Source organism: Manacus candei, unplaced genomic scaffold, assembly GCF_025592945.1.
Source record: "Manacus candei isolate 608988 ecotype Guabito, Panama unplaced genomic scaffold, ASM2559294v1 h1tg000089l, whole genome shotgun sequence".
Lineage (NCBI taxonomy): Eukaryota > Metazoa > Chordata > Aves > Passeriformes > Pipridae > Manacus > Manacus candei.
This window is the reverse complement of record NW_026138137.1, coordinates 2,245,500-2,264,716: the sequence shown is the minus strand read 5'-3', so window position 1 is coordinate 2,264,716 and position 19,217 is coordinate 2,245,500. Positions and strand designations below refer to the sequence as shown.

Genomic DNA, 19,217 nt, shown 5'->3' with positions numbered 1-19,217 from the left:
GGAGGAGACGTCCCTGTGGCAGGGACACTTCTCCTGCACCCTGCCGTGGATGGAAATGTCCCAAGAGCAGCCAGCACTTCCACAGAGACCATGGACGTTGTCTCTGGCACGCTCAGGAAGAGACACCTGAGCTTGGCAGGGTTGGAAGGGGTTTAAAATGTGGGTCTGGGCAGGTGGAGGAGAGGCCGGGATTCTGGTGTGTCTCAGCATCAGCAAGAGCCTCGTGGCCAATGGGGCCCTTGTGACCGCAGCCAGGGCTGTGAGAGACAAATTGTTCCAGTCTCTGGTGTAAGAAGATAGACAAGCCTTGTATTTTCTTTCTAGAGTGTGTCCAGAGAAGGGCAATGGAGCTGGGGAAGGGTTTGGAGCACAAGTCCGATGAGGAGCAGCTGAGGGAGCTGGGGGTGTTTAGCCTGGAAAAAAGGAGGCTCGAGGTGACCTTATGGCTCTCCAACAACTGCCTGACAGGTTGTAGCCAGGTGGGGGTCGGTCTCTTCTCCCAGGCAACCAGCGACAGGATGAGAGGACATAGTCTCAAGCTGTGCCAGGAGAGGTTTAGGTTGGACATTAGGAAGAATTTCTTCACAGAAAGGGTCATTAGATATTGGAACGGGCTGCCCAGGGAGCAGTTTAAGAGGTGTTTAAGAAAAGGTTTAAGAAAAGACTGGAAGTGGCACTCAGCGTCACGGTCTAGTTGACATGGTCATGTTCGGTCAAAGGTAGGACTCGATGATCTCGAAAGTCTTCTCCAACTTAATTGACTCTGGAATTCTTAAATATATATATGCACAAAAGGGGGGATCTCCGGTGTGGAGTCACAAGAGTCCCTCCCCTTCAGAGCTAGGGCGGCCTGAGGCGCCGCCCAACAGGGGGCGCTGTGACCGCCATGGCGGCCGCGCGGCGGAAGAGGCGGTGCGGTCCTGCCCCAAGATGGCGGCGCCCAGGCGCGGCGTGGCGGCGGGCGGCGCGAAGGGGATGAGGCGGCCAGGGGCTGCCCGCGCCCGCCGCGGCGGCAAGCTGGACCGGCTGCGGCAGGCGGTGCACGACTTCGTGCAGGCGGCCGGCGACCAGCCGCCGCTGGCCCTGCTGAGGGACTCAGAGAGGCAGAGCCGCAGGAGCCGTCGGGACGCCAGGAAGGAGAAGCGCAGGCTCAAGCGGAGCCGACGGCGACGACTCCAACGCGGGGAGCTGGTGGAGGCTCTCGCCGACCCGGACAAGCCTGCTCCTGCCAAGCCGTACTCTTCTAAACCCGCTCCGGCCAAGCCCGCTCCGGTCAAGCCTGCTCCGGCTAAACATGCTCCAGCCAAGCCGGTTCCTGCCGCCCGCCCCGCAGCCCCGACCTCGCCCGCCGCCGGGAAGCAGCGGCCGGGTCCGGTGTCGGCACCAGCATCGACAGCCCTTTCGGCCCCCTCGGCCGCCGCCGCCGCCTCGGCGCGGAAACGGGCCCTGCTGGAGGCCAACGAGGAGGAGGAGAAGGAGATCCGTCGGCTGGAGCGGCAGCTGGGGCTCGGGAAGCGGCGCAGGAAGCAGGAGGGGCCCGCGGCCGAGCGGGTACCGCAGAGTTTCCTGCGGGACGGGCTGGGATACGTGCTGGGAGCCCTGGGCACCCGGGCTGGGCTCAGCAGGCTGTGCGAGAGCAGCGACGAGGAGGAGGAGGGAAAGGAGAAGGAAACCAAGCCAAGGCCGCGGGAGCGCCCGCCGGAGCCGGAGGATGACGACGAGAAGGATGATGATGATGAGGAGGAAGTGAAGGATGAGGAGGAGAACGAGGAGGATCAGGAAGACGCCTCAGACCCCTCCGAGGGGGATGACGAGGAAGGACAGTGGGAGAGCGAGAGCTCGTCCTCATCCCCCGAGAACGACGAGGAGCCAGAGGCCAGCGAGCCCCTGGAGCAGGAGGAGGATGAAGAGGAGGATGAGGTAGGAGAGGTGGGATGTTCGCCTCTGAGAACACAAACCTGCTGCTCAAAGGACATGCGGCGACCAGAACACAGAGCAGAGTTACATCGCCTCTGTAAAGCACAGGTGTTTGCTGTCCAGTCGGGCCACGTGAAGTGTTGTCCTGGTTCAAAACCACACCTGGCCCAGCAGCAGTGTTGGCTTGAGAGGTCTACCAAGACCTAGGGACAGCTGATAGACATGGAGAGCTGATAGACACCACCCCAAATCAGGATGGTGGCTGGTAATACCTAAGGCACGTGGGATCTGGAGCTACTCTGGCTTTAGAGTGTGAGAATATCCTTAAGTGCTTCTGCTGTGGGCAAAGACAGCTTGTGTTAAAATTAGCATCTGTCACACACTGAAGTGTTACTTCTAAATGATCCCAGAGGTCCTGCCTGTGTTAGTTCTTGTAGCATGAGTGGAGGAGAGGAGGTCACACAGCCCTCATGGCGCTAACCTAAACTGTCACTGATAAAACCTGGGTAAAACATAGGATGTCAGGTTTTAGTAACCATAACGTAAAGAAAATTTCATGTGTAGGGAAGAGGGGCTTTCCCGCTGTCAAGTTGGTCGTAAAGGGTAACTTCTTGCCTGCTTCTTTTCTGTATTTTGTTCCTTTGGCATTGGTTATTAGATAGTAAGATTTATCTTTAAGGTTGGTGTATTAATCTTAAATAGAAATGTATGTTGGAGTTCAAGTATTTAAGATCATGGTTTCATCTGGTATCTTGTTTTCTTCTTTTCCTGGTAAGAGTCATAATCACAGTGCTACAAAGTATGTTCCCCCACAAGTAAGGAGAGCTCAGGAGACATTAGATGACAAGAAAAGAGAAGAATTGGGAAGACTGAAGAAAATGGTGAATGGCCTCATTAATAGGTAATGTAATAATGAAAGTTGTTAATCTTTCTGGTTCAGTGTGACAGTGCTCATCAGTCAAAGCCAAGTGACAAGGATGTGACTTTTCTCTCCACAAGCTGATTTTAAGTTGGCAATCATGTCTGCTATTGTTAAGAATAATTATCTGTGTTGATATAAATTCTTCAAAGTTAGTCATTATAGACATTAAAAAATCTAGAAAATAAATTTAAGATTGGGCAGAATTCCACACAGCAGTTGCCTGCAAGTGGTAGGTATAATTCACTAAGTGTCAGTTGGAATATGCTTACAAAAAACCCTCAGTGTGAGCTTTAACTCCTTCCCAAAAAAACCTCTGGTTTTTTTTTAAATTATTAAATTTCTCCAGCACTATGACTGAGAAGGAGCAACACTTCCTAAATTAAAGTACTTCAGAACAGAAAAAAATAATGAACATTCATTGTAGTTTTAGAATATTTTTAAATAAGAAATCTAATGGCATTTTATCTGTTATCTGTAATATGCAGACTAGAGGTTGTTCAGTCATTCAAAATTTGATACACCTTGTATGTTACAGTAGGAATTATTTGCATAGTTCATTTCTTCAGAGACTGTGATGTGCTATAGTTACAACTGCTAAGCATAGTCTGTTTTCTTAATAAATCTGTTTGGTGTATCAGTAAGCACATCAACAGTGCTTTATAAATGCTGCTAATGTGTTTTTACATGTAAATATTTTTTCAAAAGCTACACCAGAATTAAATATATTACTTTTTTAGTTAAGTGAGCACACAAAAATACAAAAGGCTCCTTCCAGTCATTTTTTCAATCTTAAGTCTTTTCTTAAGCCACTCTAATTTCTCTAAAAAAATTATTGTTTGCTGGGTAAACTCAAAATTGTGGAACTGTGTAAAGAAAAGAGAAAGTGAACAGTGGATTTTGTTTCTCCATAGGTTGAGTGAACCAAACTTGTCCTCCATTAGTGGACAGATGGAAGAGCTCTACATGGCCAACAGCAGAAAGGACATGAATGACACTCTGACAGATATTCTCATGAATGCCTGCGTCACTGCAGTTGCCATGCCTACGAGGTTGGTGATGGAGCATGTCCTTCTGGTTAGCATTCTTCATCACAATGTAGGAATTGAGGTAATTCTTGTGTCTGGGACTAATTTTGTTTAATAATACACAATGTAGAGTGTTCTCCTTGATGTTTTGTTTTGATTGCCATGTCATTTTTAAATGCGTGTCACTAAAAAGCATCTTTAGTTGAGTTTCATCAATAATTGTAACTTATTTGCAAGGTGTCCACAAGTGAAAGGGTCCAAGTCTGTTGCTTTATCTGATTTTATTTCCTCCATGAGTTACCACTGGTCAGCTTTAAAACCACCATTTTTTCATCAAAATCTTTCTGCATCCAGGAACCAAAAATTTTTAAACTTCGAATTCTCCCCCCTTTAATTACACTAATCCATTTCTATTCTCTGGGGTATTTGAGGGTATTGATTTTGAATTATGTGTATCCAGATAAGAAAAGTGTTACAGTTACAGAAGCCCTTTCACATTGGTGGAAATAAGTTCTTTTCTAACCCAAAGCATCAGTGGAATTAAGTAGGTATAATAATGCTCCGGAATATAAAAAAATTCAAAAAGCATGGTAGTTTGGGGGGGAATTTTCTTTTGTGTTTTTAAGCCTGATGAATAATTGAGAAAAAATCTCTTTTGCTTACTGTTAGGGAAATGCTGAAGCTACTGATGTCAAAGATTTTAGCTAATTTCAATGAAATGTCTGTCAGGGAACTGAGGTGCTTTAGCACCATCTTCCCATCAAATTACACTTTTTTTTTCCTACATCTCAATGCAAAAGGTGTATGGATGCAAGTTCTTGGGTTTGTCATATAGTGGCCTGAATACTGGCCCTGAAACCGTATTAAATATCAGATGGATGCAATTACAGCAGCTTTCTCCGTGCAACCTTGATACCAAACTTTTATTTTGTCACCCTTCTGCTTGAATGGCAGTTCTGACTGGAAATATAATGTAATACTACAAAGCTATATTAAGAACAGAATCAAAATCTTCTCAGAAGTTGAAACTTTACAAAATACCTGGTGATGAGGTTTAGATACAGATATACTAATAGGTGTCAGAAATTGGTAGATGATATCCAGACTCTGTTCTGTACCACTGGCTTGGTTACACAGCACCTTTGAATCCAAGACTGAAGTATTTCAGTTTACTATAATTTTTTTCTGTAAAATAAATGTAGTATATGCATTACATGAAAGTGTGATAGTACAGCTGGATTGAAGATTAGGTTGAGCAATGCAGAAGTTGAGATTCCAGTAGCTGTGTTTATACATTTGTGCAGTCATTGGATAGTTAAAACCTGAGCTAGTCAAGGCTTGTAATGCAAGTCAGTGCTGCTGCTGGGACTCCTGGTTTTCATAAGAACAGTCAGCAGATTTTAGCACCATAATAATGGGTAGAGTCTTGTTTAGCAGCAATGTTTTGGTATGCTTTCTAATTCCAGTCTTGAGCATCAACCTTCTCTTCAGAAATACAGAGATTCCAAAATTTCTTTTCTAAACTGTATCATTGACAAATGGCTAAGAATTATCCCCACTTCAAAATCAGCCTAAGCTGTGAAAACTCAGTATTTTGGGGGTTGTTTCACAATATTATTTTTTATCCCCCTGTTAAGGATTTTGTTCTGGACTGCTGAACTCAGTGATGTGTTTGGCTTTTGATATACAGCTTTTACTGGATGAATGACTAGCAGTAGCAGCATGCTAGCCTGACAGCTGGAAAATTGCTTATATCTGTCCATGAAAATTATGTAAACAAATGCTGATGTATGTGTACTGTAAGTTTATAACGTGTTTTTCTTGCGCAGGCTTTAGAAGACAACTGGATGTCATATATGAGGTGTAAATAACATAAACTGTTTTGAAAACATCACACCACTTAGATGTTTGTGCATGCAAATTTAGAACATCTGTAATAGTTGAAAGGAGCAACAATATTTCTTTAAAATTAACAGTGGCAGTGACCCAAAAATAAATGTTTTACAGATGTCTGTAAAATCTACTTACAGTTAACTGCTGGATGTTTTTTTTTCTCCCTTTAATGGAATTGTTGCCAGGTCGGTGCTCACTTTTTGGAAGCTGTGGTGAAGAAATTTGATGAACTCTGTAAAAGTGATGCTGAAGGGAAAGAATGTGAAAATCTGCTTGCCTTGATTGCTCATCTCTATAACTTCCATGTGGTTCATTGCCTGCTGATCTTTGATATTCTGAAAAAGCTTGTTAGCACTTTCACTGAAAAAGAGATTGAGCTGATTTTGTTTCTTCTGAAAAACGTGGGCTTTTCCTTAAGAAAAGATGATGCATTGGCTTTGAAGGAACTGATTACCGAAGCTCAGAGGAAAGCAAGCACAGCAGAGAAGAAATTCCAGGATCAGACTAGGGTATGTGTGTGTTTTTAAGGATTTTATCATCTCAATAGACTTTAATAAGTACCTGGATACGCTACTTAATTTAGAAAAATATTTTCTGCTACATTCTACTTATGTTCTAAATTACCATTAGTGTTTGGTTGTTGCATTCATTTATTTGCATTCTTCTTTTCTGTCTTGCTCTGTTAGTACTTAGGACACAGACACCAAAATGCTTGTGATGGTGACACAGGACTGTTTTATATCTTATGCAGTGGACAGTTTGATGATACTTTGCACACTTCAAAAAATGGTCACTGAGACGTGGTGTTTGACAGATTAAGCGTTGAGTTGAAGCTTGTACACAAATTAATATAATAGGGGTAAACATCCATTTGTAGTCATGTAATCTTAAACCTTTGTTTCCAGCTGAGCTGCTTATTCTCACAGAGTTGTAGTTTCAAAGTACACTCTCTACTGTATTTAATAAACCCACAGCACATAACCCACAGAAACATTTCCCTATAGGTTCGTTTTATGCTGGAGACTATGTTGGCACTAAGGAATAATGACATGAGGAAGATCCCTGGTTATGATCCCGAGCCAGTCGAAAGACTCCGCAAGTTGCAAAGAACACTGGTGAGAACTTTCTTGGCATGTGTAGCCCAGTTATCCTTAAACCAGGAGTAATTATCTGTATTGTATGTTGGCTTGATGGACTGTAGTATTTTAATTCATTTAACAGTCTGAAACTGGTGGACAGAAATCACTTCTTATATCATTAACTTTTATCTCCTTGTCCAGCCTTCGGCAGAACAGTTTGAGAAAGGACATAAATACTTAGCCAAAGACTTTGCCTCAAAGTCCTATAAAAGGTATATGAAAAAGATTGTTAGATGTTTAATGACTGTGTAGAAGAAACGAGTCAATATGACAAATTCTGGTTCTGGGTGTGCACACCTGCTCCTTGCTTCACCAGAATTATTTTGGAAGTCTAACACTTCAGAAAAGCTGGATGTTCCTTCTTCTTGGTTTTTTTGAGGTTTTTTTTGTGACAGAGGGCAGTTTGTCTAGAACAACCCAGTATAAAAGGGATGAAAGTAATTTATAAGTGCTGGATATGCATATTAGTATAATAGGCCAGACAAAAACAAGCTAGGTAACCTAGTTTGTAGAATTTCCTCAAATTTTCAGGGTCTTCCTGATACACTTCTAGACTCTTTTGTTGAAAATTCTTATTTTGTTCAAAGAGTTTAACATTTTTGTTATTTGAACTGTGCAGAACTTAAGGCAGTTTCTTGTGTCGTTTATTTAATCCCAAGTGTTCAAAAGGAAAATCATGACCAGATTGTAAGATGCTGCAAATCATCGGTATCAGCATTGTCGGAATTCCAGTCAAATTTTGTGATTGGAAGATGGCTACTTTTTCATTTATTATCTCCTTTTTAAAACTAAAAAAATATCAAGAGCTTCTACATGTAGATTTAGCCAACTTTTTGCATTTCAAAAATTATAGCATATGGGGAGCTTGTAAATCCTTTTCAGGCTGCTGACTGAAACAAAGGTTGGGCAGGAAACATGGGAAGACCTTATGGAGATTAACTTACCTGTTTGAAGTATTTGTTTAAAAGTAATTTTAAGCAATTAAAATATTTGTTGTTTTCTTTTAAAAAGAAAAAAAAGTTTCAAATAAAAGCTTCTGTGTTGGTTTTTGTTTGTGTTTTGTTACTCAAGGTTCGCAGTGGTGCTTCGGGAAGAGACACTCAGCTCCGCGTCTCCCTGGAATCTCTGCTCAGCGCCGATCAGGTTGGTCGGTGGTGGATCGTGGGGTCATCCTGGAGTGGAGCACCAATGATCAGTGATACAAACAGCAGGACTCAGCAAAAACTGCATTTAGGAAAGGTAAATCCAGGCAGTTACAAGTCTTAAGTGTTTGTGATCTTTTGAAGGTTCTTCGTACAGGTGAATAAGTTCATTTCAGAGCCCACCAAGAAAACTTTCACGGGCACTTGTAAGACTGTAAATTCTGCTGTTATGTTTTTTAAAATGTACTGATGCACTTCACAAAAGCTGTTACTACAAATATTTTGGTGTAGCTTGCTGTTTCTTATCCTGTGGAATTGCAAAAGTGAAAGAAGAGACTTGATTTAGAAGTGGATTTGCTAGTAGTGTTGTCTATCTGTGGCATATATCCAAGCTGATTCTAAAAGTAATGTGGTGAGATGGTCATGGTGACTTACATCAGAGAAGCACGTCTTAAAAAATGATTGGCACAATTAAAATGGATTAAAATGTATTTCCATATTTGAAAAAGCTCCTGATGATGCCCGTGCCTCTGGACAAAAGCTCAGGACCTTTGGATTGCTGATTCATAGTTTACTGGAGAGCTTCATTAGTGGTATTATTCAAGGCTGCACAGAAGTAGCTTTCTTAAATCAAGCATAACTCATAACTATAATAGCATATAACCTTATTTTCAGGTGAGTTCAAAGATAATGGAGCTTGCTCGGAAGCAGAGAATGAACACTGATATCAGGAGAAGTATTTTTTGTGTCTTGATGACAAGTGAAGACTTCATGGATGCCTTTGAAAAGCTGCTCAAGTAAGTACAGACTAGAACAGAAGACAACCCAGAACTAAAAATAGCACTGAATGGGTTGGAAAAATAGCATTAAATGGGCTTAAGAGCATTTAATTGATAGTACAATTAAAAGAAGTGAATAGCTAGGGATCCATGTAAGGTGAAAGGGTAGGAGAAGGGACCAAACCCCTGGTATAAGGGCTAATGGGAGCAGGCAGAACTGACTGGCAGTCAGAGGAAAGGTGTAGCCCCTGTTCTTGTCACTCACAGCTATAACTGTGATTTATGGCATCTTTTGGCATAAGGAGCCTGTATCTTTTGGCATTGGAGCTGTGTCCCAGTCCAGTGGATGGAAGGCTGTTGCAGGCTTGTTCCCTTACAGAGACAGACCAAAAGACCCTGCAGAACATCTCTTGGTTTTGTAGCTGGATTTCTGTGGTTTCTGTACTTCTGCCACTTCCTTGACTTCTTGCCACCTTGTTAAGCCATGTTGTAGGTCTCTGCCCACACTTGCATGACCTGGTAGTGTTCTAGCACCTCCACTTCCCTCTTGCAGAATTTATTAGCTTTGGCTTTGCTCCAGGGTCACATTTCACATTGACCAGTTTCCTTCCCCCTTGGCAAACAGCTCTTTAGAACAAGATGTGATCAGGGAAAACCTCAAACTAACCTATTCTTTGTGTTTGTCAGAATATTAATTGTGAGAATATTAAGTAAGTGGGAAGGGAGAGATCAGGTCTGAACTTTTCTGTCACAGCCTTGTAATTCAAAGGAATTGTTTTGCCAGGGTGGCATGCAATTATTTAATTTGCTTACCAAACCAAAACAGACTTTGTAATAAAGTCAACTAATATTTGATTAAATGCCACTTCTGCAAAACACAGCTTGAATTTAAGACTGTGATGGAGTCATTCCAATATCTTAATATGGCCTGTTCAATTAAAAGAAATTAGCTGCTGCTGCTGCAGCTCTTGCCAAGACCTGGTAGCTCAATTTGCAAATTGGGTTTGACTCTCATCTGTACTATTTAAACTAGTACACAAATCTGAATACATACAGGCTTGGCAGAAAAACCCTCTGCAAATTGCCTGGTGTGTGTTGGTAAGGATTTTGTACAGCAAACTCAGAGAGGGGAATTCCCTAATCTGCCCACATCTGGCAGAGTATAGTGGAAAGTACACAGAACTGTCAGTGAAGGAATTAATTTCAATGTGAACATGTGTTTCAGAGTGCATGGGAATTTATATTCATATGTTTGATGTCAGTCTCATGAGGAAGAGCATATAAAGAAGTATTTTAACTGTTCTTGTTGATTGACCTTCTGCTAGGTCTGCTGGCAGAGTTGAGGTGTGGCTAAAGGATAATTTAAACTATTTAAAATCCAGGCTACTATAGCTTTGCTAGTCCTTCTCCTCCTTACTGCAAATGAAAGTAATTAGTTTGAAGCCAGAACAGTTCCCTGAAGTGGCTCAGCTTGTGATTGCAGAGGAGTAAATGTAAAGGGAGGGCTGGGAAATCACTGGAGACAAAGAAGAGAGAGGGACTTGATCTTCTTCATGAGCTTGAAAGGCCACACCTCCTTCACACCCAGTTTCACTCAGGAGAGGAAGTGAATGCTGCTTCAGTTTGATGGAGAGGCAGTTTTAAAAGTTGTTTGGTATAGATAATGAATGTGAGAAACTTGGCATCACAGAAGATATTAACACTTTTTAAGAGGCTCACTTATCCTGTTGTAGTGGGCTGTGTAATTCAGGATAGCGAGTATCTACGAAAGGGATTGTATCTACTGAAATAATTTGAGCTGACTTTTAAAAGGTGGGTTTGAGAGTTGCTAATTTTGATCTGAAGGCAGTGATAGTCTTGGACTTCAGCTGGTGACAACTAACCCACTTAGAGGCAGGCTTCTGCTGGCAGTAAATAACCTACTTCAGAGGCAGTTATCCCATTTAATGGTGGGAAATTCTTAAAGCAATCAACACATACAAGTCCATGGGAATACTGTAACTCATGAAGATTTAATTGGTGAGGTGGTTGCACATTCTTTATCAGATATTTTTGGGTTTATGAAATCTGTACAGGTTTATGGTGAAGCTCAGCAGTGAAAGAAAGTCCAGACTCTTCAAATTTAAATACTTAGGAATGCTAGGTCTGAAAAGATACAATACTGCTAGTTCTATGAAAAAGTGAAGGTAAGAACAAAACTGAATATCCAAGTGTTGTTACTTGGTTACAACTGTCTGGCAACATGAGTATTTCCTAAAAAAGCAAGTTATGATAGAAGTGATGATAAAGAACGAAAAAGAGAGTGTACCAAATAAATAATTACAGTGTAACTTCACAAGTCATCTATTAAAAGCATGTCCAGTGGCTGAAAACCTGTATATTTGTAAAAAGCCCTTTTAGTTGCTCTGTACTAAAATCAGATGGAACTTGGTTGATGAGGGAGCAGGTGAGTTATATCATAGACACAGCACTCACAGTGATGGTCTCTTTTGGAGAAGCAGACTTCTAAGTCTGCTAAGTTTTCACTGCTCATTAGCAATCAGCCTAGAAATCATCACAGATTTTCCTATTGTAAAACCTTAAATTCTGTGGAGTTGTGGCTTAACCAGCAGTATTTTTCTCTGTTAATCTGGTGTGTCTGTGATCAAATGCAATGCAGATGTCTGGGGGTGTATACAAACGAGGGGTAGTAGAATCAAGCAATGACAAACTACTCTGCAGGCAAGTTCCAGTGGAGTCAAACCTGGTTAGAAAGTATGCTTGAGTTGTACTAATGTGAAACTTGAGCTTGAAGCAATGAGAAGAATTTTGTTTGATATTTTTCAGATTATAATACGAAACATTTTTCATTTTAATTGGTTTTAATGCTGCCAAGCATTTGGCAGCCCTAGAAGTTAAATCATATAATTCACAGACCAGGTGCATTGCCAGTTAGTTACCATTCCCTGCCAAAGTGTCTCAGCCCTCCTTTAGACTGGAAGGCTGTTCAGTGCTTGGCCTTCATACAGAGGCAGCCAGCATAAGTAGTCAGAGATACTGTTTTCTTCAGGCTTTTTTCTAAGGTGCTTTGAAATCACTGACTGCATCCTCTTAGGCTGCTATCAAACAAAAATGGATTTCAAGTATGATGGAGTTGACATACAGATTAAAAAAATTCATATCACCAACTAAGTAGGAAAAACACCTTAGAATATTTTCTTATCCCAACTAAGTACCACGGAAGTGAAGCACCCTGGATGTGTTTCTCCAGTGAATCCAAAGGCTGTTTTTCCTCCCATGGCCATAGGTACAAGTGTGAGATAACTGCAACAGGGCCCTACAGTTCTTGTTCCACTGTTTAACCTTTGTAGTGGTCTCTGTGCAGCAGCATTTGCTGCAGTCCTACTGCTGTGCTCAAAGGCACAACCATAGTAACTGTGCCCTCTCCTCTATTTTAGTTTGTGGAGAGCTACAAACATGGAGTGGGCTACCTTTCCTTCCAACAGGGAGTGATTACACTTGCATCATTCAACGTCTGTCTGTTGAGGTCTTGCTCTTGCAGCCACTCCTTTAACACCCATAATATTGTAGCATTTCCACATTGCCATACCAGGATATTGGTTTAGCTCACAGTCTTAAATTTTTGAGTCCATTCAGTAAAGGCTTCATAAGAACTTTATAACAAGTAAAATTTAATGTGATGTTTGGAGGGGTTTTTAAAGTATTACTCTCAGATGTCGACTGTAGCTCTTACTTTGCATCAGTAATTTTTTCCTTACTAAATGATTCTCATCCTCTTGCTAAATTTTAGGCTTGGACTGAAAGATCAGCAGGAGAGAGAAATAGTTCATGTCGTCCTGTACTGCTGCTTACAGGAGAAGACATTTAACCCCTTCTATGCATTTTTGGCTAACAAGTTTTGTGGATATGAAAGACGATTTCAGGTAAAGAAAAACCTGTTCCTTCTTTGGTTTAGTGTCATGACTGTGGTTAGGAAAACAATTATTAAATACCTGAGGATGGATGCATGCCCATTACGATCTTGATCCCAGGGAAAAATTCTGCTGGTATAGCTGTGCATTCAGGACTTGTGGTCAGATATGAGTAGGAAATAAAATGACTACTGGAGAAGGTTTGCTTTCTTCTGTTTCATGCATTTTAAAAGAATTGGAACAGTCTGATCAAGCATTTCTGTTAATTAACAGAGGGCTCGTAAAGAATAGAAGGTCAATAGGTTTGTTATGTTGTTACTCACTTAAACAGCTGCTTGATTTGTAGGATTACTTTTTTTACCTTTGACCCCTAGGTGACATTTCAGTTCAGTATTTGGGACAAAATCAGAGACTTAGAAAACCTGTCAGCTGCTGCCATCTCCAACTTGGTTTCACTGTTGGCTCACTTAATAAGGACAAAGTCACTGCCACTTTCAGTTCTCAAGGTTGGTGTGTCTCTTTCCAAATCTTTCTTTGTTTTCCTTCCTTTTTCTAGTTCTGTGGAAGGTGTGTTTTCTCTCTTACCTAGATGGTACTTTAGCTGATTATGCTAAGACAAAATTTGTTCTAAGCTTAGCAAATTATTCCATTTGATTACAGTAGTGCTGTCATTTGGGGAAAGGAGAACCTGTGGTGACCTGGGCATACAGCAAATCTACAGTTTTAAGATTATTTTCTTTAGAGTATCCAGAGTTGGAACTGAGGCTCCTTCATTAACAGGCTTTAGCAGTGGATTTTGTGCTATGATTTTTAGCTGATGTTGATTTTTATTAGACAAGAAAGGAAATCTACTGAGCATCTGGATTTCAGAATGGGAAGTCCATAGAATCTTATTATAAGAATAGTTGAAATTAAACAGGCAATTAAATGGATTGTCCTAGGTACTTATGAAGTATTTACCTAGTTGATAGATTACATCTGGTGTTCTGGTACTAGTAGACTTCTATTCCTTAGAAGATTCTCTGCTTTCCTTATTGATTGGCTTTTGGAGGCAGCATTCTCAGCTAATTCTTCTGTGCCAAAGTCAAGACTCAGTATATGCAGAGGCCAGTTGGTGTGCTAAGAGCTGTTCATTTGCTGTTCATTTAGAAGAGAAGACAGCTGTTTGAAATATTTGAATTAATCTAATTCTCTCCCTCTGCCTACCAGGTAATTGAATTTAGTGAACTAGACAAACCCAAAGTCCGTTTCTTGCGACAAGTATTAAGCACACTGTTAATCAAAGCAGATGCTGAAGAACTGACTGACATTTTTATGAGGTAAGTGATCAGAGAGATCTCCAGGGAACCCTTGTTGGGGAGTAATTAGGAAGATAAGAAGTTTGCTTATTTTGTTTGGAGTTACACGATGCCTTTTCCACACATCAGCCATCCCTTAAAAGTCAGCTCTCCTGGATGAGTGCAGGAAGTGAGTGTATCACTTGTGTGTTGGCACAGGCTCTGACAGAGATGCAGCATAACGAGTGTGACACAAACTAAAGCTTTCAAATATTCAATGTATCATGTTGGTGAAAGGATTTTCATGAGCAGAGTTCTGTAATTACCTGTTTCCCTTATTGCTGTTCTACCATCTGTGTGCAGTGGGATTCACTCTGCCAGCAGTCATTGCTAGGAGGTATGTTAAGAAGGAAAAATAAAGTAGTACTAATGAGGAAGAGATTTGGGGGATTTCTTTATGGGGTTTTCATCAACACTGTCTGAAAAATCTTATTTTTGATATGAGACTGGGTGGCCTGAAGAGGCTGGGAAATCTCCATCCTTGAAGAGGCTGAGGACTTGAGTGGATAAGACTTGCAGTGTCACATGAAGCGAGAAGAAATTAGGTGGTGATCTTTTAACACAAGGAAGTTTGAACAGAGTGTTTGCCTCATTTTTTGCTGTAATGTAATTGTTTACATAAAGCAAGTCTGAGGCTGCAGTATTCTATTTTATTGTTGAGGGCCAGTTGTATGTTGAGTGTTTGGGCTGTTTGCCAAACCAGACTTGGTAATTTGAAAGCCTCTTCAATAAAGCTCCTTTTATAGGTTGGGGTTTTTCTATGTCTCTATTTGAAGAAGATGAAGAAAATTAAGAAACTTCTGAAATGGCAGAAGAGTAAATAATATTTTTTATCTGTATCTTTACAGGGTATCAGACAACCCCAAACTGGGAATGCTACGGGAAGGCTTGAAACTCTTCCTTACCCACTTCTTACTGAAACATGCACAGGCCCAAAAGAGTGCTGAAGAAGCTAGCTTGTTAAAAGAAAGAGTTGAAGTAGCAACCAAAGCTTTGGAGGCAAAAGAACCCAAATTGAAGCTATAGTTCTGTTTTTCTGATAAAACATACAGAAAAATATTTCAGACACAAATAATTGAGAATGAGGAGGGCCATTTTACTCTAAAGGATTCATTTTTTAATGTAAATATAGTTACTTTGCTCTACACACTAGTGAGAGGTTTAATTGAAGGGGATACGAGGCCTTTTTGAAGAAAGGGAAAATATATTTTTGTCATGTCCCTTTTTGATACAAGTGCTTCGTGTTGATAGTTGGTATCTGGAAAAGAGGCTGAATTTCTCTTCCATGATACTCTCAGTCAGCTGCAGTGTTCTGCATTGCACATCCTAACCTTTTAAAATTGTAAAATAATGGCACCATAAATAATAAAGTAGACTTAATTAAAGGCACTTGCCTAAAGAAAGGGGCCACTAGATGGCACAAGTACTGGTGAGTCGGTTTGGGAAGAAATCAACTTTTTTCCTTAAGTGTTGGAAGTTATTTGCTAATTCTGTGAATTGTTTCCCTGACTGTTGGTCAGGAAAAAGATCTTCAGTTGGATTCAAAGCTCTCGAAAAGTGACTTGAAGATCTGACTTTGCCCAATTATATTGGGTTTAGACATCACAGCGTAATTTTATTGCATTTTTTTAGCCTGTTTTCCACAGCTTTAGAATTGGATTTGCCTAGTCACTTGTGTAAAAAAGATAAAGAATATCATCAATATGAATATTTAATAAGAGAACACCTTCTTTAAGAATTTGCTCACATCTTCCAATCGGATGTTTAAAATAAATGGTGTACATTTCTGTATAACACACTGTTAATGGTTTGTTTCTTTTGTCACCTTACCACTACACGTTAAACTGCCGTTTTTCTAAATGCTTTGCTTTTTGTATTAGTTTTATTCTAGCTGGCCTGGCAGGAAAGGAATGACCTTAAATTGGGTGGAGAGGGGAAAGTACTTTATTGTCTGCAGTGTGTATCTACATGATCTACTTATGTTGGAGGTGTTGGCCCTATTTCTGTAGCCAGGCTGGCCTCTGGTGTTCAGTAGGCCACTTATGGTGCCTCCTAATTGCATTTGATACCAATTGATCCGTCCCTGTTGGGAAAAATTATTTTTTAATCCAATTGTTGAATGTAGAATCCTTTGCTTGCTCAGGTGTGTGAGTAATGTTTTCAGGCACAGTAGTGCTTCCCCCAGGAGCCAGGGAGCTGTTTTTCCTCACCTTTCCTCTGTAGGGAGCAAGGTGTTCTGGGAGCAGAAAGATCCACTTTCAAAACCCCAGGTTACACTAGCAAGGTAACAACTAACACAGAAGAGAATTACTATCAAAAGAACAAAGCAAGATGCTTTTTTTTCCTCATGTTTCATATCATTGGCAGCTTTTAAGAGTACAAAACTGTCCATTTCCCCTCAGTTGCATCATAGATGCAACAAGACAGAAGAAGAAAAAAATTAAGTTACAATATTTCTGGAATTCATGCCAATTAACAGAAACATGGGCAGCAGCAGAATCGACACTATTTTGATGGCTACAAAAGTCACAACTTCAGGCAGCGTGAGCTGCCTTACAACCAACCACACCAAACCTTGTATTTAAGTTTTGGAGTGTGGACTCAGGGGAAAATCTGTGCCAGCCCCTAGAAGCTGGCTGCTGTGGAACGCATGGGACTCTGAGTAAAAATTGCTCCCCCTAGACTGCAGCAGCCACCTAATTAATTACCTTTTCTGTAGGAGTTTAGGTAGACCCAGTGTGTGAACATGTTTGTGGTTTAATAACACCTAAATGGAAACACACTGCTCTAGCAGGGAGGTTGAGGTGACTTTGCTCCTCGAGATAAATCTCAAACCATCTTCCTTAGATCAGGGGTGACAGGCTGCCTGTCCCTGGTGTGAGCACTGTGCTCAGTGATCAGAGCTGACCACACTTTGCTGCAGTGGCAGGATTGCCAGGAGTTTTATGGGTCTGAGTCTATTCACTTGCTGCAGTTGCCTGAGGCAGTGGATGCAGGTGTTGCTGTGCAATTAGAGGGGATGGTTTTAACCTTACAGTCGAACATTGCAATTGCTTTTTTTTTTTTTTTTTTTACAGTGACACTTGAATTAGTTATTATTTATCCCAAAGTCTGGTATGTTTTATTCAAACTTAATGTTATCAGAGCCATTCCTTTGTTTCTGAGGAAAACAGTTTTTACCTGCCTGCGGCTTTTATATTTGCCATATTTATGTAAAAACATAGGGTTTTTTTAAAAAATGACTTTTCAAGGAGAGCAGATGAAATATGCTGCCAGCCACAGTCATGGTGCAGGAACAGTTTTTGTGGGTGATTCTGCATAAGTCCTGCCCTCCTGCTGTGCTTTGGTGAGGGAGTAACTGTCCAACAAAAATTAGACAATTCCAAGATAAATGTGAATTCCTAAGTCCTGGATCTTGCCATATTTAACAATTTTTTCCATGGTCCTACTGGCCAGACTGCCACAGCTTTCCAAAGGTGGAAGGCCTGGCAGAGTCTGCTGTTGATGTACGTATGTGTCTGCAAGCTGTCGCTTCTGCCATCAATGCATCCTAGGGACATAAAGGATATAAAGCATGTGTGAAAAGGAAAGCTGAGATTATTTTATATTCACATATTTTATGGGTATTGTACATGTCTACGTGTGTGCCTAAATGTGTTTTTTTATATACAGAAAATATATAGAATTTTTTTTTTATATATATACTTTTAAGCCTGGAGAAAAAACTTGTCCCAGCAGAGCTGGCCCGGCTGGAGTGTCTCCTCCTTACAGCAGGGCTGTCAGTGCTATAACGTCTCTCTGGAACAGCAGCAAGACTGAAAATGCTGGCAGGCAGCTTCCTGCAGGACTGCACACTCAGCACTGCCTGCCAGCAGAGGCTGCTGGGGAAGTTACACCCAGCTGGGACACATTTTGCTTTGTCTGCCACGGAATAAGTGCTCAATAACACACATACCCAAAACTGAGATTTATTCCTGTTGAGTATTGGTGTGTCAGCCAACACCAAACCTCTGTGAGAAATGTTCCCTGATGGTTCCAGGGACAGAGATGCCACTTAAAACGTCCAAAATTCTTCCATACAGGAGGTTTAGGGGAGCTGCTACTTAACGAGAGGAAAAGAGCTTTGGGTTGGTAAAAATACACTGTGCTGGAAAACCAAAGCTACGGTTGCAACAGCAATCCTTACTCCTGACAAGCCAGTGGAAAACACGGCGTCATTTTCTTTAGATGCATTTAACTAAAAGCTGGATGTTTGATTTTTGAGCTATGTAGCAGCACATTTGAATTCCCCCTTGAAACAGCACGATCCACTCATTACAGCAGTTTGGATTTTTGTTTTCTTTTAAGCTGGACAGCGATGTTTTAAACTCTCTCTGTTTTCTGTATCAAAACTAACGGGGCAGCGAAGTCTGGTTTTTAGCTTTGGCCGGAGTGTTACGCTGATAAATCATAGGCAAGTCCTTCTGGCAGGGTTTTAACACTGCACCTGAATGGGCCAAGTATTTGCAGGGCTTTTCCAACTTGCCGTTTTTCCATTGTCCTGCGCCCCGGGGATGACGGGTTGATGTCAGTCGTGCTCGGGAGGCGCAGACACGGCGGGTCTGCCCTGCCTGGCGCTGGGGAAGGTGTGCAACCCAATACTGTGCTCAGAGCACATCTGGGATCGTTTGATTCCCATTGTTCTGCGGGTGAACTCTGGACGTGAGAAGTTACAGCCCGCGAGCAGCGCGGTGCCAATTGTGCGCGACAGTGATTTCAGCTTAATAAATATGCAAGTGGTAACTCCAATACTCAAATTTTTGTTGCACTGAGTGTAATTGCAGCTTAGTGCCTGGCTATGTGTGTGTGAGAGTCAGTATGTGATTTTTTTTTTCCTGCAGTAGGTGAAGCAATTTTGTTTTCAGGAGACAATGTGATCCATAGGGTCGATTTTAAAAGGCTGAGTGCATGTTTTAACGAAGACTTTTTGGGTTGGACTGATTTCAGGAATTGTAGGTAGAGATATGACTCTTTTACCATATGCCACTTTTTGTGATTTCATCTCCTGGAGGAACTTTCCTTCACCCTCCAGTAAAGCTTAGTTTACCAGGAGGCCTGCAGGGATGGACATCACAGCTGCCCATATAAAACAGCTGTGCTATCCCCAAATTCT

General features: G+C 41.4%; 1 protein-coding gene across 1 annotated transcript; it reads left to right on the top strand.

Annotated features, from left to right (window-relative positions):
• The first annotated feature begins 714 nt into the window (after positions 1–714).
• NOM1 (nucleolar protein with MIF4G domain 1) lies at positions 715–15,859 on the top strand. Its single transcript, XM_051812889.1, has 11 exons — positions 715–1,920; positions 2,694–2,818; positions 3,751–3,946; positions 5,943–6,266; positions 6,762–6,872; positions 7,968–8,135; positions 8,714–8,835; positions 12,608–12,740; positions 13,103–13,234; positions 13,938–14,047; positions 14,914–15,859. Exons 1-11 carry the CDS (start codon positions 730–732, stop codon positions 15,089–15,091), a joined length of 2,790 nt encoding a protein of 929 aa, XP_051668849.1. The 5' UTR covers positions 715–729; the 3' UTR covers positions 15,092–15,859.
• Positions 15,860–19,217: the final 3,358 nt, after the last annotated feature.

What these genes read in the sequence shown, in the direction of transcription:
- NOM1 (XM_051812889.1), top strand. Translation starts at nt 730, where the DNA reads ATGATCTCGAAAGTCTTCTCCAACTTAATTGACTCTGGAATTCTTAAA. An exon ending in GATATGAAAGACGATTTCAG is followed by an intron (nt 12,741 to 13,102) that starts GTAAAGAAAAAC and finishes TTTGACCCCTAG; the next exon opens with GTGACATTTCAGTTCAGTAT. An exon ending in CTGACTGACATTTTTATGAG is followed by an intron (nt 14,048 to 14,913) that starts GTAAGTGATCAG and finishes GTATCTTTACAG; the next exon opens with GGTATCAGACAACCCCAAAC.